The following is an 11794-nucleotide window of genomic DNA, read 5'->3' as shown; positions in this document are numbered from 1 at the left end:
TTACTTTTGCATGAGTTGCCCCTGCTTTTAGAAGCCATAGGACCATCCTAACCACAGGATCTTGGCCTACTGACACAATTTTGAGGATTTCCCTACTCTGCAGTGTGGAAATGGAGACACGCCCAACATCCCCTCACCAAATATCTTGTGCTCGGCCTCAGATTACACGAAACTGTGAGCCATCAGCAATATCTGACTGAAAAGAAATGAGTGCAGGGCAGCCATCAGCAATATCTGACTGAAAAGAAATGAGTGCAGGGCATGCCCTCAAAGCCTGGCACTCCCCTTTCATTTGAGATATTCCACACACGGAACAGAATGAGAAATGCTGGAGGTAAGAACTTTGGCAGTTGTCTCCCCTAGAAACTGAAATCAGCTGTGGGCTAGAGAAGGGTGCGCATCAGCTGGCTCTTAAGAAAAGCCCACACTTAGTCCTTCCTCCTTCTGTTGTTTCCTTTTCCTTTTTCTAATCCATGCCTGTTCCCTCGGTCACACTTGGTCTTTCAGCTTCTGTCCCTCTCCTGCCGACAAAGAAGCAAGTGACCCAGACTTCCCCAGGTATCAGGTAGTCCTCCATGAGTAGCCACCTATCTCCTCCTAGAGCTTTCCAGACCATTACTCAGCAACTTCAACAGGCACTTTCTTTATTCCTTTATAGACAGTTCTCACTCTGTAGCGCAGGCTGGAGTGCAGTGGTGTCAACAGAGCTCACTGCAACCTTGAACTCCTGGGCTCAAGAGATCCTCTTGTCTCAGCCTTCCAACTAGCATGGACTATAGGTGCACGCCTCCACACTTGGCTAATTTTTCTTATTTTTTGTAGAGATAGGGTTTCACTATGTTGCTCAGGCTGGTCTCAAATTCCTGGGCTCAAGCAATCCTCCCCACTTGGCCTCCCAAAGTGCTAGGATTACATGTATGAACCACCTTGCCTGGCTCAACAAGCACTTCTAATCAACGCCCTCTCTTGCCCCATTGATGTAGTGATGTCAGGCTTGACAAGCGACACTCTTTGCCTGAAGGGGACTGCTCTTCTCCCTTGCCCTCAAGCCATTGCCTATCCTTCCCGCTGTTGGTGGTGTGTGGAAGGCAGGGTTGTGGTCAACTTTGAAAGAGATTCCATTCCTGGAATAAAGTGATTCGGACATAAAGGCTTCCAAAAAATATACAGAGAAATGGTAAACTGAACATCAGCAGAAAATAAGTGACTGTTCACATTTTCTTGCATTTGTGATCATCATCAATGAAGCACAGTAAGAAGCTTTGGAAGCCAATATTCATGGGCAGAGGGCTGGATGATGCAGCATCATGAATAATGGGAGAGTCAGAAGGAAGTGTGCCCAGGCATCTGAAGAGACAAGCAGAACTATATGGTTTCAACACAAACAGGTTGGGAAGAGCTCTGGCATTATGAGCAGTAATAGTGTTGCTACATTTTTTTAGTGGTGAGAGACGAGAACTTAGCAGGAATGGCGCATTCGGCAGTAAATTACTCAACAAAGAATCTTCACATTCATGTACAGAAACTAAAATCTGTCACATTTCTATTAAAGTTCTTGTTAATCCCTTTCAATTTCTATGCTCCATTTATCCTTACTGCCTAAAGATTATGCCTTACCTCAGTATCTTCAGATTATTGTTCTTATCTTTCTGAATGTAAAGTCACTCATAATCCCCTCCAACGTCTTTCCCAATCTATTTCCCGTGTTTCTACTTCTCTACAACAACTCTGAAAGGCTGCAGAGGACAGATGCACAAACACCGTTTATCAGATAAAGCTCGACAAATTCTCTCTCTCTTCCAACAACTTGGTTGTCCTCAAGGAGTTCCTACATTTCACACTTCTGACGGCTTATCTGGGATGGTGAAGAGTAGAGGAAGGTGGCACAGATTTAAAAATATATGAAAATGTATCAAAATAAATGTATGACAGCTTTGTATTTTCCATAGGGGGAAAAAAGTTCATTTATAAGTAGTTACAATTATTTATTGAGGTCTGCTGTGCTAGACATTATAAAAGACAAAAAATTCAAAACACAGACTCTGCTTTCAGGGTGTGTGCACTTTAACTGTGGAGCTAAAACAGAGCAGAAAAGGATGGATGGACGGACAGACAGACAGACAGACACACACACACACCCCATACCCACATACCCACAATACTCCTGAAACCCAAAGGAGGGAGACAGCACAGTAAACTAGAGGCAGGATTTAAAAAGTCTTCAGCGAGGAGGATAGGATTGGTGGGGAGTGGGTAATATTTATTTCCAATAAGTCAGAAATCAATAAGTTAGAAAATCAATAAGTTAGAAAAAATATTTGTACTTTCAATAAATTTATTTTTCTAATGTTCAGATACAAGGTTTTTCCATGAAAAACACTATATTATTTACCTCTCTCACTGTTTAATTACCAAATGTGATATAAATAGTCACAAACTGAATGAAGAATCAAAGCCAGTCACATCATAGAAAAAGAATACCTATGGCTTTCTAATATTGCCATGGGTAGCAAGTTATTGTAACAGTTTAATTGTGAAATTATTCCAAGCAGCTCTTTAACAAATCCAAGACTTTCAATCAAATATGTAACATTGCTGAAATGAAGAAATATTTCCAGTAAAAACTGGATGGAACTGATAAATCAGTGCTTTCTGCTCTTCAGATGCAGATGGAAAATGATGATTGTTTTTCCGAGCTACAAGAAAAAGAAAGTATTAATTTTTAAAAAGATTATATGACAAAATTTTCCAAAGACTACTTTGTAATATTTTTTCCTTCTTGCAATCAGCATTATGTGGGAAAATACCAACAAGTGGAGAAATGCTTTACAAATTTCCCCCAAATAAGACAGCATCTGACTTACGGACGCAGCAGCTATGCCTGCGTATTTACCCCATCCCACACCCAATGTGGTGCTCGCTCCCCAAGTCACCCAAACACTAAGTGGCCATGTGTGTGCACAGTGCTAGATACAGAGCCTGGGGATGGAAATACAAACAGGAAAAGGTCCTAGCACTCAAGAAGTTAGCCTAGTAACCACACAGATTCATATGACATAGTGTTCTCACAGTGTATCTTTACTGAAACGCAACAAGAGTAGAAGGATAGAGAAACCGGTGAAGCTGAGGCAGATGGAAGAGCATTTTCACAGGTAAGGCAGAATGATGAAAAACAAGAGGCACAGTGAGAAGTTTGGCATGGCCAAAACTGGCATGTGAGGGGCTGAGAGCTCAGACTTCTTCCTAAAGGCAAAATAAAGTAAGTAAACAGGCTCTTGCGACATTTTTAGAAAGGAGGACATTGGAAGATGAAGACTAAATGGACTGCCATGTGATTAACACTGCAGCTAACCTGGTTATGCCCACTGCTGTTGGACTAATGCTGCATATGGGAAAATTTACTTTTTTTCATGTGGAGTTGTTGTCATGAAACCATCTACTCAACTGTGCATAATTCTAAACTGGAGTGAATTGAGTAGGAGGTACTTGACTTCCCAACTAGAGCAGGAGGGTTGATAAAAACTTAGGGCAAGCTTGGAGATGGGATGAAAACAGGCTCACTGACGTCACCAAATGGCCACACCTCACCAAGGTCCTTATTTAATGTCATCGATAGGTTCTTGGAAACTGAGACTTTAAGCAAAACAACAGCAGGTCCTTGAATAACATCATTTCCTTCAACGTCACTGGGTTCATTATACATTCTTTAAGCTTAAGGTCATAGTTTCTAAGAACCTATCAACCACATTACGTGAGAACTTAACTGCACCCATATCGCTCAACTAAAAAGTAAGTAACTACAACTAAATTCTCAATTTCACCCCCAAATATAACACAGTCTGAAAATATCTGTGGTTTTTATAACCAAAAAGCAGGCAAACCTTATTAACTACAGACAGGCACCTTAAAATCACACACTAATGGTTATTATATCATTGTCTTGGAAAAATAACATCTAATTCTCAGAGAATGTTATAGTTAAAACATTATTCCTAAAAAAGAAGAGTAATGGAGGAGAATCTAAATTAACAGTATGAAAGAAAAGAAAGGAAAGGAAAGGAAAGGGAAGGGAAGGGAAAGGGAAAGGGAAAGGGAAAGGGAAAGGGAAAGGGAAAGGGAAAGGGAAAGGGAAAGGGAAGGAAAGGAAAGATGAATTCAACATTCCTTATGCTGTAGAATCTGCCCACTCTTACCATGTATGATACTGTTATTGAAATAATCGTTCTGACTTTACCTGAATATCAAATATATCAATTTCAGGGCTTTCACATTATTTAATATTTTCTTTTAAAGTTAAGCCTACAGAACTTACAGAACTTTTGTAGAGCAAAAGAGCAGACAAAAGTTCAGATGAGGGCAATCTCTTACAATACTACACTGGAGTGACAAAATTAAGTACCCCACATTACCTTCATTAACAAAGAACTCTGCTAAGTAAAATGCAGTTTTCACAGCATTAGGTGCATGGGAAATGCCTTTTAATTTCTTCCACTCATAAGGTGCTTTCTCTGGATGCCACTGGACACCATACACTGGATACTTATATCCTGTATGAAGAACATAATCCAGTAAGTATTAAGAATGGTTTAAGATGATAATGAAATTGTTTTATATCCTGTGTAATACATTATTTTATAACTCACTATATCAGACAAAGTAAAATCATACATATTCTCTCAGACACAAAATAACTTCTATTCATGGTCAATGTAAAAATTCCCAATAATGCATTTCACAGATTTGCAAGCTTTTACAATTTGTAATATGATTTGCTTTTGAAGATAACCATAGTAAAGTAAAATAGTTGGGCTGAGGAATCTACTCTGAGACAAGTGCACATCAGTGACACAAGTTTTTTTCCATGGTGAGTCTCTTTCTTTTCCCTTTCATGCCATCTTTCATGTCCTCCCATGATGATGAGTTACTATTCATATGAGAATGAACTATGGCAGCAATTCTGGTATCCTTCTACATAAGCCAATTTGTCCCAGCCGAAACTATGTGTCTCCCTCTCAGTCTAAGCAATGACTGATGACTTCATGTTGTCAATTTTTTTTTAATAGACATGGTCCCTAAGAAATGGTATCAATTTTTAAAATGTTCTTAAAACTTTAAAACTTGGTGTTAAACATTCTTGGTAAAATAATACAATTGGTATTAGAACTCTTAATGATAAAATGAGATGATCCCTGGGATTTGCCTCAAAAAATAATCCAGTGTGGGGAGAAAGCAGATATCAAACAAGAAGGGCCACATATAGGTTGGCAATTGTTAAAGCTGATATATAGGTACCCAGGGTTCACTGTATTACTGTTTGTTTTTACATAAGCTTGAAAACTTCCATAATTTCTTAAAAACATGAATATGCATAATATTTAGCTCCTGAAAATGCACATACTCATTCTTCTTCACATGTGCCTTTCCTCATTTTAATTTAAGAAAAAAAAAACAAAAAACTTCCCCTCTATTATTTTTTGCTTTGGAATTAGAACGATGACGACTATCAGAAAGTACTTGGAGAAGTGAAGACTTAGCTGAAGGAAGCAATATCTACGGGAAATAGCACTGTCCACTCACATCCCACTAGCTCTTCCACTGGAGAGCAGGCCACGGGAAAAGGAACATTTTATCCTAGCGTCATAGGGGTTCTCAAGAGGAAAAACCTACCACAAGCAGCTCTAGGGGCTCTGTTCGTCCCCCGGCACTGCCTCTCCCCCCAGCCCTCTTGTGATCTTGCCCTTTCTCTCTCGCAGGTCTAGGACTACACGTGAAGCTACCAGCAACAGACCCATAGGCTGGGTGACTAGGAAATTCACTGCCACACACAGTTGACTGAAAGGCAGATCTTCTAGTATATTTCTTTAAGATATGAAAAGCATTTTTGAGAATAAAAAAAATGCCTTCAGTGATAAATCATAATGAGGACTTACCTAATAGATTAGAGAGAGAGAAAGGAAGAGATACATACAGATAAATATAAGGGGTCCTCAAAAAGTTCCTAGAAAATAAGTATTATGAAAAAATATGCATGGATTTCAAAAATTTTATATCAAAATAACCTCATACTAACTTGTTATAACATGTCTGAACAGGATCTAGTTGGAGGCACTAAGAAGAATAAGACGTTAGTTTGAAAAGCGAAGCAAGAAAACAAGGCAAATTTATGGTGAAGCTTGGGGTGGAAAAATAGTGAAATCAATTCTTTTCAAGAAGTTGGTGACAATGCCCCAAAGAAATCAGCAGTTTACAAATGGATAATTCCTTCTAAGAAATGAGATGACGTTGAAGATGAACCTCGTAGCAGCAGACTCATATCAATTGCTGAGGAAAAAATTCATTTTGTGCATGTGCCAATACCACAGACATCTCAGTTGGTTCAGATTACACAATTCTGACTGAAAAATTAAAGTTGAGCAAACTTTCCACTTGACAGGTACCAAAACCATTGTGCCCATATCAACTACAGACAAGAGCAGAGCTTTCAATGGAAATTTTGAACAAATGGGATCAAGACCCTGAAGCATTTCTTCAAAGAAGTGTAATAAGAGATGAAATGTGGCCTTACCAGTACAATTCTGAAGGCAAAGCACAATCAAAGCAGTGGCTACCAAGGATGTGGCAGTGGTCCACTCAAAGCAAAAGCAGGCTGGTCAAGAGCAAAGGTCATGGCAACAGTGTTTAGTGTTCAGGGATGCTCAAGGCATTTTGTCTGCTGACTTTCTGAGGGCCAATAACATCTGCTTATTGTGAGAGTATTTTAAGAGTTAGCCAAAGTTTTAGGCTTTCCAATGCCCAGGAAATGTCACCAGAGAGTCCTTCTCCACCCCAACAATGCTCCTGCTCATTCCTCTCACCAAACGAGGGCAATTTTAAAAGAGTTAAATGGGAAATCATTAGGCATCCACCCTATAGTCTTGATTTGGCTCCTCTGACTTCTTTTTGTTTCCTAATCTTCAAAAAATCTTTAAAGGGCACCCATTTTTCTTCGGTTAATGTTAAAAGTGACTGCATCAACAAGGTAAATTCCCAGGACCTTCAGTTTTTTAGGGATGGACTAAATGGCTGGTAACATTGCTTACAAAAGTGTCTTGACCTTGATAGAAATTACACTGAGAAATAAAGTATTTTTTTTAATCTTTTAATTCCATTTTTCCATGAAGTTTTTGAAATTCCCTCATACAGACAAACTGACATGCAGAAACAACTAAGATTTACTCTTCTTTAGTCAATTGCATTACTAAGAGACCAATGCAGGTTCCTGAAAACTATAGGAATCATGCCCCACCTACTAATTTAGAACAAAAGTATCAAGAGTAGAAAGAAAATATGCTAATATGGAGCCTCTCAAGTGTTCCTATCTTGGAGGTGTGAGAAAATTTCTAGGTGATGAAATTTTCAAATGAGCCTGATATGATATAGCCATGAGTAGAACCAACATGGAGCTTGATTCCCTAACTTCAAACCCAATACTCTATCATTTAAATAATTAGGCATTCATTCAACATCTATGCATTTTACACAAAGCTCTGGAAACACATAGGAGAATAAAACACAGTTCCAGGCCTCAACGAGCTCTCAGTCTAGAGGGAAAGACAGAACATGAACAAATACAGCAATGAGAAACATCCCCATGTAGCACAAGGAGCACTGAAGACATGGAGATGAGGGACAGTGGTAGCGAAGGCCTCTAGGAGATGGCAACTGAGCCAAGCCTTTCAAGACAGCTGAGTTCATCAGACGGGATTGGAGGGGAAGGACAGCTTTTCAGAGACAAGGAAAGGACACAAGAAGAAACATAGAAGTGAGAAATACAGCTCTGTGGAGGACTGTGTGCATAACAGGTCACTTGGGGTGGTAGGCTGGAAGTGAAGACGGGGACAGGGTGAGAGGATGATCTGGGAAGTCCAGACTTCCTCCTCCAACGCTGAAGAGCCGCTGAGGAGTTCTGTTCAAGCAACATGATCAGACTGGCACTCCAAGGGGATCGCCACGAAGATGGACTTGTGGCAAGGTTAGGAGGCTCCTGCAGCAATCCATGTGGCAAGTGGTTAATGCTGACGTAGGACAGGGGTGGGCTGGATAGGGACGAGGAAACATTCAAGAAGGATTTGGGAGGTGGAAATTGGCATGATGTCTTAGGTGTGGAGAGTGGATGCAGGAGGTCATGGACAACTCCCAGGTTTCTGACTTGGGATGATTTGGTGAATGTGATGCTACCCACTGAATTAAGAAACACAGGCAGAGAAAGAGGGCTGGAGGGAAGATGAAAAGCTCAGATGACAAGCTCATTTCAGACTGTGTCGAATAACTTGCCCCAGAATTCCCTGGATATCATTTCTTAAGGTCTGACCTCCCCCAGAAGCAAGCCCACGATATGGCCAACCTTTGAATGACATGTATTACTTTTATGTTATTCTAGTTTATTCCACTCCAGTACCCTTGCCTCTCAGGTGGCACGAACCAAGCCTCACCAATTCAAAGACAGGGCAAGGAGGCCATTTGACACACACAACAGGTAGAGCCCGCTCCCCCTCTGGGCTCCATTTCCACTTCCAACTTCTCCTGGCACCTCTCCGTCTGGCCCATCCCATCAAGCTTTGTTCCACAAGAGGTCCCATCCAAGTTTACAGTCATCCAGTCTTTACCTCCTGGGAGAGCAGTAGACGACATCTGTACAATGACATCTCCTCTCAAGGCTTCTGGCCAATCCATCACCTTGTATTGCACTGCAAGACCTGCACAGCTTGCCTAGTTAAGGATGTGTGCCCACCTACACTCATCAGTACTGGGACACTTTCTACTCTTTCTGGAGTTTGCTCCCTACACAGATGAGTCAGAAATACTCCAAGACAGATATACCCAAAGATATATCCAAAGACTGGGAGGCATCTACTCAGAAAAACATACCCATACATCAAAGACAAGCATATACTCAATGGAGAAAAGAAAATATCCATATATATCAATAGAGTTCAATTCATACCATGTCCACCAGTCACCCTAAACATTCAGGTTATTCTACATCACTGGAAACTATTGGGGTATAGTATGCTTACCCATATTAGAGTTTACTAATATTTGACACAGTTTATAGGTAACATTCCAGTCTGAAAAAATGTTAATGTCCTAAACTACATTACTTTTACTGAAAGATAAAACAGCTACCATGGTAACTCCACAAGTTATCACCACCTAATAGAATTTTCTCATTTAATCCTTCTCACAAGGACTCAGGGACCAAGAGGAGTTAACTGGGGTGAAAAACCCTGTGACCTGGCTGCCAGTTCATATGATGACCAAATTGTGCATTCTATTTTCCCTAACTTCTTCTCACTACTATTATTCACTTGGCAACATTTCTTTCTCCATCTACTTTTTCAGTTTCTAAAATTGTAAAATATAACTTATTTGGAAAAATGCACAAAACATATACACACAGCTTAAGAAACAAAACTAGTACCTGATTTCCTACCACTCAGACTAAGAACTAAAACAAGACTAATATTCCCAAAGCCCTCATATTTTCCTTTGAATTATCACCAAACAATTATTATTTTTGCCAAGTTATTTTTTGCCAAGGTTTAAACATCATATAAATGAAAACATACAGTATATATTCCCTTGTGACTTGTCACTCACTCTAACTCAAAACTGGTTTCAAGATTCACTCAGTGATGCATGCAGATGTATGTGCTCATTGATTTTAACAGCTGTGTAGTATTATTTATCTTTTGAACTGTCTGATGTTTGGGTTGTTTCTAATTTTTTGCTAGCATGAACAACATCATGTACATTTCTATGCACATGAAAGAGTTTCACTAAGGTATTTTCTTTTTTTTTTTTTTTTTTTTTTTTTGAGACAGAGTCTCGCTTTGTTTCCCAGGCTAGAGTGAGTGCCATGGCGTCAGCCTAGCTCACAGCAACCTCAAACTCCTGGGCTCAAGCAATCCTCCTGCCTCAGCCTCCCGAGTAGCTGGGATTACAGGCATGCGCCACCATGCCCGGCTAATTTTATATATATATTAGTTGGCCAATTAATTTCTTTCTATTTATAGTAGAGATGGGGTCTCGCTCTTGCTCAGGCTGGTTTCGAACTCCTGACCTCAAGCAATCCGCCCGCCTCAGCCTCCCAGAGAGCTAGGATTACAGGCGTGAGCCACCGCGCCCGGCTTCACTAAGGTATTTTCTAATCAAGTAACATAACCCGCTGGATAATAAAAGTGGAAAATGTTCAATTTTATTAAGAAATGCCAAAATATTTTCTAATGTGGTTGTAGCCATTTACATTCCAGTCATAAGTGCATGAGAGCACTTGCTGTGTCATATTCTGGGTAGCACTTGTTACCAGAAGACTTAATTTTGCTAGTCTGGTGGGTGAAAATGGTTTCGCCTCCCATTTCCATTTGCGTTCCCCTAATCACTAATTACACTGAGCAACTTATCTGAACAATATGTGTATCTAACAATCGAGTTTCTTTTATAAGGTACCTATTCAAATCTCTTATCTATTTTATTTTATATATTTTTTATTTCATTTTGTTTCACTTCCTTTTTCAGAGAAAAGGTCTCACTATGTTGCCCAAGCTCATCTCAAACTCCTGGGCTCAAGGATCTGCCATCTCAGCCTCCTAAGTAGTGGAGACTAGAGGTGTGGGCACCACTGCACCCAACTTATCCATTTTTAATAGGCTGTCTTTTCTTCTCAATTCATGCTTTTACTTTATATAAGCTAGACACATATCCTTTGTCAGTTATATACATTACAAATATCTCCTTTTTTTCCTCCCCTGTGCTATTTTTTTAAGAGTATAACTTCTTAATTTGGCTGAATTTATCAATATTTTCCTTCATGGTTTGTGTTTCATTTTTGTCTGCAAAACTCCTTACTTTACATGAGATGACATTCTCCTTTATTTCCTCTAAAACCTTGTTATACTTTCCCTTTCTAATTAAGTCTTTCATCCACCTGAAATTTATTTTTTTATATGGAAACAGAGTCTGTCTCTATCCGCTTTCTCCTTTTCCTCCTAGAGTTCTGGTTAGGTATGTTAGAACATCTCACTCTATCTGCCAGGTTCCAACCTTTCTTTCAACACATTTTATATTTCTGTTTATATTGGATTCTCAATGTTTCCTTCCAATCTATCTTCTATTCTAGTTCATTAATCTTTGATTGTGTCTAACCTTCTGATTTAATGCATCTGAGATTTTTATTTCAATTACATTTTCATTTCTAATAGTGGAATTTTGTTCTTTTTAAATCAGATTATTTCATACTTTTATTTTGAAATGGTCCTTATTTCTTTAAAAGCTATGTTATATTGTATCTCATAATTGTAATCAGGTCTGCTTCTACATCTGTTGTTTCTGTAAGTTCTCATTCATGGTACTTTGCTTTCTGGTACATTAGTGATCTTTTGGCTGTGAATTGCTCATTTTCCTTCAAACCTTATATATGGAAATTCCTTGAAGCCTAAGATGAACATCTGGTCCTCCCAAGAGAATTATTTATATTTGTTTCAGCAATGCATGTGTGGGTATTACTAGTCTAAGACAATTTTGAACAAAATTCTTGACCTGAGATTTTCCAACTTCCCACTTAGTATAATGCAGGCCACACTAGGAAAACCAGTTTGTCCTTATGAATACTCAAAGCTTATTCACTGCGCCACCCTACTCCCTTAGTGCCAAGATTCAGGATGGATAATTCTCCCTGTAGTTCTGTGGGCAGGATTCCAGGTATATTCTGAGTTCACTCTTATATTGCAGGTATAGCCTTTCAGGCCCTGCTCCG

At 39.4% G+C, this 11794-nt stretch overlaps 1 protein-coding gene across 2 annotated transcripts in view; it reads right to left on the bottom strand.

The window, feature by feature from the left end:
* Positions 1-2384: 2384 nt before the first annotated feature.
* GGH (gamma-glutamyl hydrolase) overlaps positions 2385-11794 on the bottom strand; it is a 28773-nt gene continuing 19363 nt past the window's right edge. For both annotated transcript variants that reach the window (XM_076005277.1, XM_012741549.3), the window contains exons 8-9: positions 4410-4547; positions 2385-2696 (exon numbers count right to left, since the gene is read on the bottom strand). In XM_076005277.1, coding sequence (XP_075861392.1) covers positions 2575-2696; positions 4410-4547 — 260 coding nt within the window. In that variant the 3' untranslated portion in view covers positions 2385-2574. The remainder of the gene's footprint in view (positions 2697-4409; positions 4548-11794) is intronic.

The sequence above is a fragment of the Microcebus murinus genome, chromosome 7 (assembly GCF_040939455.1).
Source record: "Microcebus murinus isolate Inina chromosome 7, M.murinus_Inina_mat1.0, whole genome shotgun sequence".
NCBI lineage: Eukaryota > Metazoa > Chordata > Mammalia > Primates > Cheirogaleidae > Microcebus > Microcebus murinus.
This window is presented reverse-complemented; position numbering and strand designations above follow the sequence as displayed.